This window comes from Cyphellophora europaea, assembly GCF_000365145.1.
Source record: "Cyphellophora europaea CBS 101466 unplaced genomic scaffold supercont1.7, whole genome shotgun sequence".
NCBI classification, from domain to species: Eukaryota; Fungi; Ascomycota; class Eurotiomycetes; order Chaetothyriales; family Cyphellophoraceae; genus Cyphellophora; species Cyphellophora europaea.
In genome coordinates this window covers 609833-627037 of record NW_008481813.1, presented here as the reverse complement: position 1 = coordinate 627037, position 17205 = coordinate 609833, and the positions used below count along the sequence as shown (strand labels likewise).

The window sequence follows — 17205 nt, the reverse complement described above, 5'->3', positions numbered from 1 at the left end:
TGTGGTGCCCGTTGCGTCCGGCACGCGATCGGCGGCACGTTTTGGCTGGGGGCTTCTGGGGTGGAGGGGCGGTTAGGGGAGGAGGTTAACACGAGGGCGGCAGGATGCTGCTGCTGCTGCTGCTGCTGCTGCTGCGTGGATGCGTTTCTTGCGCAGCAGTCTGCCTGCCTTGACCTTGATTAGTGGGTGTCGACATCTCAGCATGGTATCTCTTCGTAGATTCCTGGCTCTGCGGGGCACGTGTTGCACAGCGTGCAAACACCGGGCGCTGCCAAATGCGTGCCGGTTATCCGACGTATATATGTACGTTGTGGTTCCGCACCGGACCCAGTCTCATGGCCGGTGTGACTGGTACGGCAGTGCCGGGAAGAAGCTGGCACAACACTGCGTAGAAGGAATGGCCACACCATTACAGCTTGCCGGGTATCCACAGCTTGTATATACATACGTATGTCTCGTCGTGTTTCCTCTCAACCTGCTGTATCAGGGTATCATATCTTTCAAGGTCGTCCATATCGTCAAAAGCATACCATTCTATCCACCTCCCATCATTCAGCATTCGCATTCTCCATATCTTCCCAACCGCCCATTACCTGCAGCCATGATTGAATCTTCTCCTTTGCCTCCTGCAAGGCATTTCCCAGCGCATCCGCCCACTGCTCCTCGATGATGCCAACCTTTTGTTTGAGCTCGGTCGTCAAAATCGCTTCCTGCTGCATCCTATGTTCTTCCCAATCAGCCGGATTTTGGCCATCGACCTCTGCTTTCCGACATTCTGCGATCAGTCTCCCGTTCTTGACCTCGTGGAGCAGACAATGTAAATTCACCTGCCCCTCAATGAACTGGTAGCTGCTTTTCTCGGCGTGATCCAGGAGGGTATAGAGATATTGTTGCGGGAAGCGGTGGTAACTCGGATTTTCCAGATACTCCTGCTCCGAAATCGCGAGACGGTCCCAGTGTTCCACGTCGCCTTGAGCAGACAGCTTTTGCAACAGGTCCACCAAGGCAGGGGCAATGTCCCAGAAAGCCGAACTCTGCATTTCGACACCCGTCTCAACGTTATCCTCGACAATTTGATACAGCTGTTGGTGCCGCTGCATACTCTCTTCGCAGAACACACGTCTCCGCTCAGCATTGTCACGAGCGAAGAAAGCCTCCGTTTCCCGAGCTTTCTCATTGTTGTTGGCTTGACGATAAGGCAATACGACAATCTCCTTGTACTTTTCGTTGCGCTCGGTCAACAAATCAAAAATCTCCTTGTGAACCGTCTCGCGTGTCTCAAACAGCCACTTCAGCTGTGTCAAATATTCAAGGAGTTCGGGCGTATCATCGCCTTCTTCCTGTGGACGGTCGGGGTTGTGTTCGGCGGCGTCGGTCAAGATTTTAGACGAAAGCTCGTCGATCGAGGTATTGAGCTGGACGAGGCGATCGTTGAGCATATCATGCAGTGGGTTGATTACCACGTCCTGTAAAGTGTCAAATTCAGCCTGAAGACACTTTTTATTGGCGCTTTGCTCCTCAACTCTCAGCGCGGCTTCGGCTTCGGCAGCTTCTGCATACGAGATCGAACCCTCTGCAATCTGCGCCTGTATGTTGTTCTTGAAATGCTGGCGACTGTCTCCGATTTTCTGTTTATGTTCATTTCGAAGTGCTTCGATGCTGATCTGATGGCGAGCCTTACGGGATTTGATCTCGCTCAAGTCGGAAAGGCTCCTGACTGTGAGTCGATAAGTTGAGAGTTGAGGATGAGAGTTGTTCACTGCAGGATAGTGTCGTGGATATGGTGGAGGCAGCGTGATAAACCGGGAAACATCCATCAGACCAGGACTGCCTTGAATCGTCATGCTGTCTTGACTCCGCTCCCTGTCTGCGTAAACGCCAAAGCTGCCCGGATCGACCTTCTCTTCTGGATATTCTTCGGGGCCAAGAAATCCGCCCGAATCAGGCAATCGGCTGGGCGTGTCTGCCTCTTCCAACATCGTGTTCATCAGACTGGTTGAAAGGCCCATGTACTTGGACTCCCGCTTCGAGCGGCGGACTGGGCCTGTGTCATCTTGAGAGCCACCAGTATGCGATTCCCACCACCGACTTGAGGTTCGTCCCCTCGAGCTCATCTCATCATTACTCATACTAGCAATCGGTGATAGTGCAGGTTGGAAGTCTTTCCACCACATCGTCTCTGGTCGCGACTTGGACTCCTCGGTAGCCGAAGTCGCGGCGGATGGCCGAAGTGCAGCAACTGCTGCGGGATCATTCTCGTCGAAAAGCCGTTGCCGAATACGTAGAATATCCACCTGTCGGGCACCTGAATAGCGTCTACGTCGCAGTACAGACTCACCAATGATATAATCTGCAAAAATTTGAAGTCGCTCTTCGTCGTTGGCGGCCTGGCTCTCCTTCGCTAGGAAGTCTCGATGGCGATTCAAAGAATCCGCAGCGAGCTTGTCACCATACTCTCTATCGAAATCTGGCAAGGATGCATTTGACGATGGCATCAGACTCTGTGCCGACGTAGGTGCTTTCTGGCTGAGCGGAGGTGTTGGAAGTGGCTTATTACCATGCATAGGCGTGTTGCTGCCAGTTTGTAATTTGTGGATCCTCGGCATCGGCGACCTAGGCGAGTTGACATGATCATATTGCAACGGCGACAGAGCCAAGTCAGCTCGGGCACGCCTGGAGAAGCTCGCAGACCTGCTCGTCGAGGGCCTGTTCGCATCCATGGCTCGGAAGTCATCTTCCCTCGCTTTCCCGGATACACGGCTTTCGGATAGTTGAGCTGGTGAATTCACAATACCGTTGTCTCTCGAGGAGGACGGCCAATTGTTGGTGTCAACAACAAGGGCTGCAAGATTGGTGGTGTCTGAGTCGGTTATGCTTTTACGGAGACTGCGACGCTCTCTGAGGCCTTTTACCGAGCTATCGCGAACAGCTGCACTTCTATTCAAGCCGGAAGAGGACCGTGTGGCAGAGCTAGAGTCGCCAGCCGACTCGCTGAGAATCGGCAGGAAACGAGACGGACCAGCCTGGTCCAGATTTGTAGTTCGAATCTGAAGTGGTACCGGGGACCGACTGTACGAGTGCATGGGCTGATCTTCTGTCCAACCTGCCGGCGTAGGGGGCATGGGACTCAGCAAGGGTACACGGAGGGGAACACGATATGCCTGACCATGTCTGGCCGTGCCCTGTAGGGGCTTCTGCTCTTCTTCAGTGCCACTGGCGGCATCCAGCGACTGAGACCTGGAAGCACCAGGAGGAGGACCAGGGGGAGGACCAGGTAGTGGCATACCAGGATGCCAACCATTCCTCGACGAGCCCGCATCAGAGGGTTCTCTGCTCGGAATAGACGAGCCACTATTCGAGATGGCGTCTGCCGAGACAGCTCTTCTTGCAGCTGGAGGACTCGGGATAACTTCTTCAATAGGTGGACGTGTCTGGTTGTAAGCTCCCGAATGTGTTACAACCTGTGACAGGGCCGACACTGACAATGGTCGAGCACGATTAGCAGTGGCTGTGTTCCTCGTATCGACACCCCGAGGCGGTGGAGGTGGAATGTGCATGCTGGATGGTGACACATTGGTTGAGCCATGTGAGATTAGCGAATCGCGTATCGAGGGGTGTGTGTGTGTACCACTCGAGAAAGGTGCGGGGCCGCTCGTGGGTGTATTCAGTTGTGAAGCAGTTGTGGACGCACCAGTTGCGGGAAACGGTGGATTCGCGGGTGACACAACGTTGCTATCGCGTGGAGTGGCTGACCTCCGACTATGTGGTGGAGAGTATGGTGGAGGTGGGACGGTGATGCCATCTGGACATATAGTCAGTACTTCTGTTTACTTTTGTTCATCCACGGCTCCAACAGACCCTCGGGGTTTGTAGCTTCGTGCTGGGACGAGCGCCGACTCCCAGAAGTCCACTCCTGAGGATTGTATGGCACATTGTACGCGGCGCGTCCAGCCATTGGCGATGGACCTCTTGAACTGCTCCCTGGACCTGGCGTGTACGGGGTCGATAGGCCCTGCACAAAGGGACTCGAAAGGGAGGTGGCGGAAAGAGGCGTCTGTTGGGAGTGACCCGCAGGCCCACGTGCAACGTTGGTGGTCAAGGCCGGGAGCCTCGAGACATCACCACCGCGAAAGGGATCAGACGGTCGAGGACCTTCGCCTGCGCGGGGTGGAGGAGGAGGGAGACCGGCAATGGGGCTGGATACATATTGATCTATACCAGGCCCCGGTGAGAGATGTCTAGACGCAGTTAGCCACGAGCTCGTCCTAGCCAGCCATGAGACGCAGGGTCCTGTGGACGTGCCTGGACATAGTAGCAGCAGATCCTGGCTCCGATAGAAACAACCAAGCCAACCAGAACAAAGCAAAGCACAGAACTAAGCGCCGGGGGCACTGGAGGTCATGGTGTGTCAACCTGAGGGAACATATTGGGTGAGACGCTGCCGCACCAGGCGACAGAAAGATACCAGTGCGCCGCTGAGAAGGGGAAAGCTGGGGACGGATGTGATGTTGAAACGAAATGGACAGTCAACGCAACGAGCGAATGAGGGGAGGTACGCGAGTGAGAATAGCAGTCAATGTTCTATTTTGGCATCAATCTACTGCAAGAGTGATAAGGCAGTCCACTCAGAGACATGGCGGGCTGCAGCTGTGGTCCCTGGTCGACGAGAAGAGGCGCTTCTAAGCAAGGCCTCATTGGTTCGAACTGGCCGAGCCGAGCTATCTCGTTCGGGGACTAGGGGTTCTCCCGGCAGTGGGGTCAGGCATTTCGGGCTTGGCGTAACTCGCGGATATTTCAAACCGACGTCTTGAAATTTTAGAAACATCCTGCAGCTTGCAGCTTGCAGATTGCAGACTGCAGCACCTTCATCTTCATGGACCGCATTCGCTGCGTGCTGCGAGGGTCATATCGATCTAGGTCTGAGTTGACGTCTATCTTCGGCGGACCCTCGTGTGCGTCCCGAAGATGTTTGATGCTTCAGATCGCCCGCAGCTGCATTGCCCAAGCCGTGCTTGATGATCCTGTGCCGTCTTCACGCAGAGGCTGGAGTGCTTTTCATGGCTCTCAAAATACGACGAGACCTACCAACCGAGACGTCCATGCTAATTGCAGCTGCCGTCAGCTTACTGACCTTCAGTAAGTCCTCTTCCGCCCCCACGACCTCGAAGATGAATACGCATACCACACAAACTAGAGTCTTTGACCCTTTGGGGAATGAAACTGGATTTGCTTTGCACGTCAGTCTGAGCGCAGAAGATCCCCTCGCATTTGCAAGATAATTTTTCCTTGACAATACGCTAATCTGCGCAGATTGACCACAGATCCATCGAACGACAGATAACATGCGCCCGTTGACCCCTTCTCCCCAGCCTGGTAAGCTCTCCTCGCGCTCTTCGATCGCCCCGATGATGTTTTTTCACATATATATACGCAAGGAATTACCGGCGGAGACCTTTTGGTTGTTGAAGATATCAATGGCTACTTCTGAGGGACACAAATACTCCATTACCCAATGATTGCGAAGGAGAATTTAGCTGACACAACTTCTCGCAGACTCGAAAAGGTACGAGACCGCATCCCTTACACTCGTCTCATCGAATGATGAATGGCACTGGGCGCCGACAGCACAAATGTGTCTGGTCATGACGGATATGCCTTTTTGCGGCAGGCCTAGAAAACCTCGCCCACTGATCGTCCCAAGCATCGCAACCAAGCACGCTTATACGTCGCTGCAACTGGCTAACGCATCGCTTCTGTTAGACGGCATGCTCTTCCCAAAGATCACCAGGTAAGCCTCTCTGACTCCAACATCAACCTTTCGAAGATGATCCCTAGATGACGAGTCTTATTCGGCTTCGCCGATGCAGACAACATCTTTTATACCATTCATGCATTTCCTGAGTTAGCACGAGCCTTCATCGATGACACAAGCCCCTTCAATGCTCAGCATCTGACTGTCTACAGTACCATGCAAGCGTAGCATAAATACAAGGTATGGTTTCGAGATCTCCGCACCAGCTCCATTCTACATGATGAACCGACGCATCAAAAGACAAGCATATGTCCAAGCCTGGCTCCGGTCTGGCGCAGACGAGACTGTCCAGCCTGACTGCTTTCGAGCCACACCATGATAACAATCCGCTTACATATGAAAATGTGCTAACGCCGAAGTGCAGTTAGCTTGGCATTCTTCCGACTTTATGGTGTGGTAAGTCCTTCCCAGCCTTTTCCTTCTACACCCTACCATGATGATTTATTCTATTATCACGACGGTCAACGCAGCTTCGGCTTTGACGACCAAAGCCTGTGACAGGGCTTAGATCTGATCTCCTGCAAATATTTCTCTTCACTCGGCACCGTGAATGAACGTATGCTAACGTAATTAAAAGTCCAGATACTGTCCGCCACTGGCGACTATATGAAGAAAATGACATGGCAATAGAGTAAAGCGGACAAAGTGTAAAGCGAATGTCTCCGCAACAAAATTCACAGTCCTGCCATGCTTTCTCCTGCGCGGTGAAATGCTAGAAGCATTTTCCCCTGTTCAACAGTTGCCCGTATATCATAGCAAAGCAGGCATCCAATTCTACTTTGATTCTCCGGGCTCTATCTGTGCACACATCTTTCTCATGAAGCACCCGTCTGGTTGCTGAAGGGATCCACGAGACATTGACTGAACGTGGCAGTGAACATGAATGCGCCAAGTCCATCCCTACTACTTTCTGCCGCAGACCATTACAGTTTCTAATCCGCATCTGATCTAAGATACAAGTCAGACCTACCTACATACTTGCTAGGTACATACCACTGTCCCCGTTCTTCGGGTTCTCGGTCGATAGACACATGCGCATTCATTGTAAGTTCCTCGTATCTGTGTCCAAGTACCGATGCTTGCCGGGCCTGGCTCGATCTCCCGTTCCTGGCCACAGCGTCCGCGAGTACCTTGGAGCTCTGAGCGGTCGCGACCATCATACTGATCGCCACCGCACATCGTTGCTGATGGAGCCTCGCCATGCTTGCCATTCCCCACCCAAGGTGCAGCCGCCACAGCGTCCTGGGCCTCATTTCTGAACGTCCACACTCCAGTGTTAATACCCTTACAGGCTCTTCATCCTAGCCGTCTACGCCGCCATGGTTTACTCCGTTGCTAGGCTCAACAAGACCTTGAGAATCTTTCGCAAGGCGAAGGAGAGGGAAGCTGGTCAAAGGGACGACGACAACAACAACAACATCGAGCTTCTCCTGCGCGGTAAGCGACCACTTCGACTGGCCCACGTCCAACATGGAAAATCAGGTTGCTTGACACGAGGAGAGCAGGCCCTGGGTGCCGATGACGGCGACGGCGACGATGACGAAGCGTATGATCCAGACGGGAAGCCGGTCAAGAAGAAGTCCCTCGATGGCGGTGCCAAGATCAAGAAAGGGCTCAAGCGTAAGGCAGATGGGCCTGCCGAAGCGAAGCCTGCCAAATCTCCGAAGACCACTGGTACAGCCGTGCTCAGTAAGGAAGAGAGAGCGGTCGACCGAACCGCTTACTTAACCATGGTGCTGACTTCGGAGAGGGCAAGAAGTTCACTCGCACTGCAGGCTCGGAAGCATTGCAACAACGTGAGGGACCTCGTATTCGAGCACTTCGATAAGAGTGGCGAACACTTCAATACGCGAACCTACTTCGAAACGCTCGACGAAGCTTGCGCCCAGATCGACAACGAAGGTGGCCGTGCTCTACGGAACCGCAAGGTAGTCGCGATTGATAACAAGTGCCGTCGTTGCAGGTTTGCCAAGAAGCGATGCGAGTGCTATAAGCTGCTCATACGACAACCTCAGGACGATGATGATCTCGATCGTCCCAGGAAGCGTATACGAGAGCCCTCGGTCGCGCCGATTGTTCCAAGCAAGGCGATCTGCCGGAATTCATCCAACGCTCCTAGGAGCTCACCGTCTGTCAAAGGCAAAGAACGAGCAATGTCTCCCTCTCCACCGCCTGCACTTCCGACGCCGCCTGCCACTAGTAGCCAATGCAGCTCCATCAGCAGTAGGCCGCGCTCATCGTTCTCTTTATCCAAGGCTTCTGGTTTCACGGACGACACACTCAACAAACCATGCCAATCACCATGGAACCAGAATCTCGATCAAGAGGACAAAGGTCCCAAGTCCAGGCTTATCACCAATGCTCGAGACGAGAGAGGATCTTCGCACGCCCACCCCATAACTCTGGAAGACGATGACGATGAGCACGGCAAAGAGATCACACTACAAACCCGCTGGTCACATCCGATCGATTTTCGGTACACTAAAGGGGGGTGCAAATTCTGCCATGATTTCCGCTACGGAGTATTTGGAGGTATTCAGCGCCTGGTGCAAGTCATCAGAGACCCGACAAGCAAGACAATTCAGTACATCGAGGTGGAAACCTATGGCCAAGATCAGCCAGAGCAGACTAAGATGTGCCCTCGATGCGCGTTCAAGCGACTCTACATTATTGATTGCCCCGGCCATGCCTTCAGAAGGCTAGACATGTCTGGTTTGGACAACAGTGCATACATCAAACAGGTCACCAACCAAACAGGCCCGCCGCAGAAGGATCCAATGCGTACTATGTGCTCGCTGTGCCCGCTACCGGCTCATCTTCAGTGCTGTGCCAGCCAGAAGTACAATCAATTGCGCCAAGAGATCAGCCAACCAAATAAAGACGGTTGCGGCCTGTGTCTCTGCCAGAACTGCTGGACAATGCTTCGACGGATCGGAGGCCGTACGCTTCGGAAGGAGAGAATTGAAGGTTACATTGAGCAAAAGAACAAGGAACGAGATGTTCGCCAGCAATTCATGCTGCGGGCCGATGCCGAGTTCTTGTTTAGTGAGAGTCTATTGCAAAAGGCGTATCCATGTGAGTAATTGTCGTTGTCATGTTCGCCACAACAGCTAACACTGTAATAGCGAAGAAGGATGCGATTGGCAATAAGCATAAGACGGGGCAGTCGCCCAAATCAGTTACTTTGACGTCGGCGATCTAGCTATTGCCACATGGGAGAAGGCATCATTTCGATCGAGGCGAAGGATTTCGGCGCTAACCGACAGCTGCCTCGCCGCTTCGAAGGAATGATGCACAGCCGAGCGATGGACTCGTCGACGATGCAGGCGGTGAGCGTGCGGGACCAAGGGACGTGGACAGCGGTCCGAATCAGGATCTCGAACTAGATCACATAAACTTCTTCTCGCCTGTAGTGAACCATAAAAGCAGCTAGGAACGAAAGAAGTCCTCCAGTTTCAGGAGAAGGCCTTGCGCACATTTACCTCCTGTCCAACACGGTGTAGACACGCTCGCTTACGACTGCGTGAATACACATGTAACTGCAATGGCAACCTTTCTGGCCGACTAGGGACATGCACAAGTACACACCTGGTAGACCCCAAATCTGAATCCATCAAAGCACCTTTTTGGCCTTGCAAGAATAATGGTAAAGGTGAAGTCAGGTGGAAGTGACTGCTTTGACCACATTCCTTCCTGTCCGTGCGGCTGCAGCAGGCTGCGCAAGGCTGAGGCGGTATCAGAAAGTGGCGTTTGTCCACCCTGTTGGTCACGATAAGCCACTGCACTCCATCAAACTCAGCAGAAGAGTGTTCACTCCTTTTCTATCACTTGCTTTTGCTTGCATCGCTGCATTGCCGCCGACAGTCTCAATCCCACGAAGCAATGCCGCCCTAGGTCAGAAGCTGCGAATACCGGAGAGCGAGGGTTCACAGATCTCGCCCACCTCGGTACCCTTGTTCTTTTCGAAGTCACAAAGCCGTTGAGCCATCGGTGCCCATTTTAGAAGCGGAAGAAGAGCACCGGTCGACATTAGAGAGACTTCGAACAAACTCCCTCAAGAAGAAGAGCAGCTCACAGTAACTGGCGAGCAGAAGGTCAAGAAGCCTACGACGAGCGCCGCGGGCCCCCAAATCAACCCTCGGCATCTGCCACACCCCCGTTGGGCGCCGATTTCCGAGGGGGTTTGAGCCTCCACAGGCTTCCAACAACGCCCGAATACGCCCAGAGGATGGCATTCGACCAGAACAGTCCCGTGGCCACCCTTGGGCGTGCCTCGTTGCACAGAGCTGTTCAGGCTGCTGCATACGTAAGTCAAATTTCGTCTTTACTCTCTCGTCGAAACCTGCTGTACTTCGTTGCCGCGTGATATCGATATTATACCTTTTTATCGTGAGGTGCGCTTTCCGGGCCATTTGGAGAGCCTGGAACCCCCACTTTCTGGAATCGTTCAGGGGCTTCAGCCGTGATGGTTCAGGGGATAGCTCCCTCAGAATAGCAGACCAGCCTCGTTCGGGGAGGCAGAGCCTCGCCTGCTGCTCACATGGCAGGTCAAGCCCTTCAGCCCGGCCAGCGTTATCAAATGCTTTGCTCGGATTCGAGCAAAGGTGGTCCGGCTTACCGGCGGTGCTTCCAAGTCTGGACGAGCCGTGGAGAAGCCGGAAAGACTCAATTGGGTGGAGAGCTTTGCGGGGGTGAGAGACGCTGTCCCTAAATACCCCGAGTCCATGCACGATGATGAGCCACTTCTGTTGAAAAGGCCAACAGCAAAATTTGTTGCTCATTCTTGGTCAGGTGATATCAACCTAGGCTCTTTGAGACACTTACATGCGACAACATCCCTGGATGCATTCTGAGCGATTGGAAGCGCGCGTGGTATTACTTTCGTGTCCGACTCGGTGGCAGCGGTATATGTCGACAGAAGGCTTTTTTTGGAGGCACGACAGCAAGATTTTGGTGGCTAGCAGGAGGAAAAGCACAAAAAGTGCTGCTGCAGGATGACAATGAACAAGCAGGTGGCCGACAGGCACACTGCCTATGCAACGGCAAGTGAATCATTCTTCTATCGCAGCGGAGGACGTTGGCTTGGTGAAGAAATGAGTGTTGTCGCCGAGGCAGTGAATGGGCTGGCCACACACTTGACACCCCTCACCTCATCTCCTCGACAAGGCTACCCTTTTGTTCCCACCACCACAACACTTACTCATACAACCAAATTGAGTCAGTATGGCTTCCTCGGCGCCAATAGAGCCATATCAGGCATGCTTGTGTGCTCCGGAGATGGTGGCATGGCACTACGACCCTGGCGAGAAGCCGGTTAGCGACCCTGTACTTTGATGGCGTTGCTGCTCGTTATTTATCTTACGAGGCCCTTGCTAACAGCTTTGGTTCTAGGACGATGACGATAACCAAATCGTTCTTATCATGGTCGGTCTGCCAGCTCGCGGAAAGTCCCTCATCGCCGGCAAAATCGTACGCTACCTCAAGTGGCTCTCTGTCACGGCCAGAATCTTCAACGTTGGCAGCTATCGTCGTAACGATAACCCCCACCCTGATGCCAACTTCTTCGACGTCAACAACACCGCTGGAGAACAGGCCAGAAGAGCTGCTGCAGAAGCTGCCGTTGCCGACATGATCAAGTGGTTCTCTAACAAGAAAAACAAAGTCGGCATTCTCGACGCTACCAATTCGACCAAAGCTCGTCGCAAGTGGATCTACGAAAAGATCACAGAGGCCAAGCTGCTTCGTAAGCTCCATGATTATTTATTGACATCACCAGCTAATCCCTCCTAGACATCTTCATCGAGTCAAAGTGCGACGATGAGAGCATCATCATGCACAACATCCTTGATGTCAAGACCACATCTCCAGACTACGTGGGCCAGGATCCAGAGAAAGCTGCTCAAGACTTCAGAGACCGGATCAAGAACTACGAGAAGGTCTACGAATCACTCGACGAGTCGGAAAAGGACTACAGCTACGTCAAGGTCACCAACGTCGGACACCAAGTCGTCATCAACCGCATCCAAGACTATCTCTCAAGCCGCATCGTCTACTATCTGACCAATCTCCACATCAAACCCCGCTCCATCTGGCTGTCTCGACATGGCGAATCCGAGTACAATGTCCTCAAGTTGATCGGCGGAGATTCAAACCTGTCCCCTCGCGGCGAAGAGTACGCTAAGATTCTTCCAGAACTCCTCATCAAGTCTGGTATCCCAAAAGACCAAAAGGTCGTTGTTTGGACCTCCACCCTACTCAGAACCAACCAAACTGCCAGACATGTTGTCGAGCAGTTAGGATTCCGCAAGCTCGAGTGGAAGGCCCTCGACGAGATTGATGGAGGCATCTGCGACGGCTATACGTACCGGCAGATTGCCGAAAAGTGGCCCGAGGACTTCGCGGCGCGCGACTCTGACAAATATCACTACCGATACCCCGGTGGTGAGTCGTACGCCGACGTCGTCGCGCGTCTTGAGCCAATCATCATGGAGCTCGAGCGCGAGGAGAACGTCATCATCGTCACGCACCAGGCGATTTTGCGGTGCATCTATGCGTATTTCAACGAGACGCCCTCCGACGAGAGCCCCTGGCAGAAAATACCTCTGCACACGCTCATCAAGCTGACCCCGCGGGCCTACGGGTCCAAGAAAGAGGAGTTCCCGGCCAACATACCGGCCGTGAGCACCTACCGAGCCAAGGGGGAGGTAGAGGAGGAGGCGGGAGATAAGCCGGCCGAGTGAGGGGGCGGCGGCGGTGGCCGCGACAAAGAAGAAGGAAGCATAAACATAAGTATTTTATCGTGAATAAGACTTCTCTTCTCTGATCGGTGTTTGTGACTTCTCGTCGCCTGGTTGCCTTTTTTATTCACGTACTGCAGTGACTGGCATTGGCTCTTGTTTTCTTCTCCGTTCTTCGCTTTCTACTCCAGTCCTACATATAAATGACTTTTTGGTATTCTCCTCGACTTCACCTGCATATACTACGAACAGTCATTCATGTGTGATGTGTGAAGCAAGGGAAGTCTTCTTTACAAAATCAGTATTACCTCAAGACTGGCTCAGCCTTGCCTACGCAGCCTTGCGAACTTCAGTTCAGGCCAGGTCGCCCAAACTCGCCAGTTCCCTCGCACATCTACGACCGCGACCTCTGCCATCGACTTCCAGCAGAGGCACCGCCAAAATGGTCAGTGATGGTCCGCTCCCCTCCACCAACCAGACCCGCTAACACCAAAGTCCAGAACCCCCTCTTCAACTCGGCGCTCAAGCAATCCACCGCGGTGCGCAAGGACCTCGACACCTTCGCCGCCGCACCCGCGACCGCCTCGCCCGCCCTACAAGGCCAGCTCTCGACGACCCTGACGTCCCTCAACCGCACGGTGCAGGACTACGAGAATCTATCGCGCAGCGAACTCAACGCCGAGAAGAAGGAGAAGGCCGTCGAGCGCATCAAGAACTTCCGCGCCGACCTCGCCTCGTACCGCGCGCAGTTCGACCAGCTCAAGAAGGAGCGCGAGGCTTCCATCAATTCCAATAATCGCAGTGAGTTGCTGGGTCGGAGACCGCACCACGCTGCGACGCCCGAGAACCCGTACGCGCACGCTTCGTCGTCCGTGGGGAACAGTGCGTTTGCGCCCGCACATCGCAATACGCAGGATGGGTTGCAGTTTGGAGGTGGGGGCGGGCAGCAGAATTTCACGCGCGAGGAGCATGCGTTGAGGGAGCAGAGTTTCTTTGCGACCGCGAACAGTCAATTGGATGAGTACTTGGATCGGGGGAGGGCGGTGTTGGGGGATCTGGGCCAGCAGAGGGAGATCCTCAAGGGGACGCAGAAGAGGTTGTATAGCGTGGCCAACACGCTGGGGGTCAGTGGGGATACGATTCGGATGGTGGAGAGGCGGGCGATGCAGGACAAGTGGATCTTTTGGGGAGGGGTGGTGGTGTTTTTCAGTTTTTGTGCCCTGGTGCTCTATTTCCTGAGGTGAGAGCATCGTGGAGCCAATGGGCTTTCTATATCTACGTCCTGGCTGAGATGGATGGCGGGATTTGAGAACGATGTTCGAATCCGCACTGCAGAGCTGATGGGACCGGACCGGACCGACGAATGTTCGGACGCAAGTAAGAGACCGGACCCACACGTCGTCGCACCATGCAGCAAAGGCGATGCCCACGAGAGAAGGCATCATTCAGTGCGTCCTTCAGAACCTGGCACCTACGAGCAGTCACGTCTGGCATGCTCGGGTCAACGCGCGCTGCGCCAGCATGTTTCTCAGCACTGAAGCCATACAACATTTATGGGTTGACAAGAGGCGCATGAAAGCCGTCCCGCAACGCTCTGGGGACTATCCACAGCCTTTCACATCCAAGAATCCCCGCCCGGCCTGCCCGGAGATCACTTCCGGCCGCCAAGACTAAGGCCAGCCAGCGAACAAGGCAAAAGGCGTCCAAACAGTCTCGAGCAACAGGCCCAGGCAGGAAAGCCCTAGCCCTCGGGGCAAATTACCAGCAGACTGTGTTACGGGACAGCGACTCAGCTCCGAGCTACACTGAATCGCAATCTACGAGTCACCGTCGGCACTGCAAAAGCCAAGCCGCTGTCTACCCCGCATATTCGAAACCGCCCGTCTCCTCTGGTGCCTGGAGGCTCCGCCTCTAAGCCAGGATCAGACTGCTGCCTCTCCCCCGAAACAGAAGGAATGATGCGAGCTCTTTCGTGCAATTGGCTCTCTGGGGCCGTATCTGCTGCAGCCTCGACAGTCCAGCGGTGCTTGACCGTCCGGGTTTTACCTCGGCCTTGCAGGCGACACGCGGGCACCGTCGTGTAGCTCTTATGCCAGGGTATCCTGCACTACACGCGATGGATGTCTCCCACAAGCTACATAGCTAGCATCATATTTCTCTGGACCTGCGTCCTACGAGCTTCGCCTGTGGTCTGACACGTTCAGCTCAATCGGTCCTTGCTATCCTTCACACTGTCCCTTCCTGTACCACAAGTAATTTCCGTGCACCTCGAGACTCTCGCTACAACTCAGACTTCTAGCAACCCTTCACCGTCGAGTGCAGGATACAATGGCAGGCGACAAGCCCTGGCCGCAGGTGCCGGTGGGCAACAAAGAGTACAACTCCGCCGGCGTGGTCATCATCGGCGCTGGCATATCTGGTCTCGTCCGTGCTCCCTCTATTCCTTACCGCCCGATACTTCTTCTCCTCCTTCCCTCTACCCATACATACCCCCCGTCACGAACCCCACCTGAAACTGACGTCCCCTCTCCACCAACAGTGCACAGCCATCGACCTCCTCACGCGCAACCGCTGCCAGAACTTCATCATCCTCGAGAAATCCGCCGGGCTGGGCGGGACCTGGCGAGACAACAAATACCCCGGCTGCTGCTGCGACGTGTGGTCGCACCTCTACTCCTACTCGTTCGAGCAGAACCCGGCCTGGACGCGCGAGTATCCCGGCCAGGAGGAGATCCTGGAGTATTTGCTGGGGGTGGCGCACAAGTATGAGTTGTATCGGTATATCAGGTTTAACTCGGCGGTGGAGGAGGCGAGGTGGGATGGTGAGTTCTACCCTCTCTGTTTCTTTCGTGGGCCCAGCAGGAACAACAATGATTGGGACAGACGAGAGAAGAGAACATTGGGCTGACGAGGTGTTTGGTTCGGAGTAGAAATCGAGAACAAGTGGAAGGTCGACGTCGAAGTGCAGGGCGGCAAGGACGCCGAGTTTGGCTCCCACTACACCATCACGTCGGATTTCCTTGTGTCGGCCGTGGGCCAGCTGAACGTGCCGCGCCTGCCGGACATTGAGGGCCTGGAGAGTTTCAAGGGCAAGATCATGCATTCGGCGCGCTGGGACTGGAGTTATGATCTCACTGGCAAGAAGGCCGCTATCATCGGTAAGGATCCAGGTCTCCCCCCTTCACGCATCAGCAACAGCACATCCAACTCACGCGCTCCAGGCAACGGCGCCACGGCGGCGCAGATCATCCCCGAAATCGCCCCCACGCTCGGCCACCTGACCATCCACCAACGCACCGCCAACTGGGTGATCCCACGCCTGGACGCGGCCATCCCATCCTGGAAACGGTCGCTGTACCGCTACCTCCCCTACGTGCGCCACCGCAAGCGCGCCGACATGATGGACTACCGCGAAGCCTTCTACGACGCCGTCACGGACAACTCGTCGGCGTTTGCGCAGATGCTCGAGGACGCGCACCGGCAGCTGTGTGCGGCGCAGCTGCCAGGACCGGAGAGGGAGGAGTTGCGCAGGAAGTTGGAGCCCGGATATAAGGTCGGGTGTAAGAGGGTTATTATCTCGGATGACTACTTCCCCGTGTTTATGAGGGAGAATGTGGCGTTGGAGACGGGGGGAATTGAGAGGATTTCGGAGAGGGGGGTGGTCGTGGAGGGGAAGGGGGAGGAGGAGGTGGATTTGATTATCTTGGCGACGGGGTTTCGCACCGTCGAGTTCATGCATCCGATCCGCATTGTGGGCAAGGGGGGGAGGACACTGGAGGAGGTGTGGAAGGAGGGTGGACAGGCGTTGTATGGTGTCAGTGTGGAGGCGATGCCGAACTTTGGGATGTTGTATGGACCGAATACGAATTTGGGGCACAACAGGTGAGTACAACACACTGACCTTGGGGAGCGAGGCCTCATGTGCGAAGGAGGATGGCATGGCTCCTGCTCAGGTGGCTTGCGAGCACTGACTGACTGACGCCGCGCAGCATCATCCTCATGATCGAGGCCCAATCCAAGTACATCAACGGGCTGATCAGCGAGGTCCTTGAGGCCCGCACCGTCGGCAAGACACTGGCCATCACGCCGCGGGATGCCCGGCTGGCCGAGTTCAACGAGGAGATCCAGACCGAGCTCAACGCTTCGTCCTTCGCGGACCCGAACTGCAACTCGTGGTACAAGCGCAAGGACAACGGCAAGATCACGCAGAATTGGAGCAGGAATGTGATTGACTACCAGAAGGTGAGTTTGCGAGGACAGATGGAACGGGCTCATGTGCAGTGCTGACCACGCCAACAGATTCTGAGCAAGATTGACTGGAGTGACTATGACTTGGAGGGGTCTGGAGCTGAGAAGTTGAAGGGGGACAAGGCTGGAAGCAAGCAGCTGGGACGGGTGGTGGAGGAGACGGTGGTGAGCTATCAGACTATGGGCCTGACAGCTCTGGGGATTGCGGCGGTGGGCGTGGGTGCTCTGTTGAGGAACTCGGGGAGGTTGAGACTGAGGTAGGCCCGGGGGCTAGCGAAGAGACGTGACCTCTTTACTGTGTAGGGTGTCTCGCAATAGACTCATTTGCCATCATTTTGACGTGAGAGTGCGCAGGTGGGACTGTTCTCTGGCCAGGTCCAATCTTGCACCGTGTGACCACGAGTGTCG

The 17205-nt window shown here is 54.7% G+C and overlaps 5 protein-coding genes across 5 annotated transcripts; 4 read left to right on the top strand and 1 right to left on the bottom strand.

The window, feature by feature from the left end:
- Window positions 1–548: 548 nt before the first annotated feature.
- Window positions 549–3557, bottom strand: HMPREF1541_07321 (uncharacterized protein; the record flags this gene model as incomplete). Its single annotated transcript, XM_008721645.1, has 1 exon — window positions 549–3557. One exon carries the CDS (start codon window positions 3555–3557, stop codon window positions 549–551), a length of 3009 nt encoding a protein of 1002 aa, XP_008719867.1.
- A 3574-nt stretch (window positions 3558–7131) lies between these two features.
- Window positions 7132–8895, top strand: HMPREF1541_07320 (uncharacterized protein; the record flags this gene model as incomplete). The annotated part of the gene is made up of 1 exon (XM_008721644.1): window positions 7132–8895. The coding sequence occupies one exon, from the start codon at window positions 7132–7134 to the stop codon at window positions 8893–8895; it is 1764 nt and encodes a 587-aa protein (XP_008719866.1).
- A 2338-nt stretch (window positions 8896–11233) lies between these two features.
- HMPREF1541_07319 (uncharacterized protein) lies at window positions 11234–12552 on the top strand (the record flags this gene model as incomplete). Its single annotated transcript, XM_008721643.1, has 2 exons — window positions 11234–11555; window positions 11603–12552. The coding sequence occupies 2 exons, from the start codon at window positions 11234–11236 to the stop codon at window positions 12550–12552; spliced, it is 1272 nt and encodes a 423-aa protein (XP_008719865.1).
- Window positions 12553–13001: 449 nt separating this feature from the next.
- On the top strand, window positions 13002–13793 carry HMPREF1541_07318 (uncharacterized protein; the record flags this gene model as incomplete). Its single annotated transcript, XM_008721642.1, has 1 exon — window positions 13002–13793. One exon carries the CDS (start codon window positions 13002–13004, stop codon window positions 13791–13793), a length of 792 nt encoding a protein of 263 aa, XP_008719864.1.
- A 1084-nt stretch (window positions 13794–14877) lies between these two features.
- Window positions 14878–17058, top strand: HMPREF1541_07317 (uncharacterized protein; the record flags this gene model as incomplete). Its single annotated transcript, XM_008721641.1, has 6 exons — window positions 14878–14973; window positions 15089–15371; window positions 15480–15707; window positions 15771–16431; window positions 16539–16791; window positions 16849–17058. 6 exons carry the CDS (start codon window positions 14878–14880, stop codon window positions 17056–17058), a joined length of 1731 nt encoding a protein of 576 aa, XP_008719863.1.
- Between the last annotated feature and the right edge of the window lie 147 nt (window positions 17059–17205).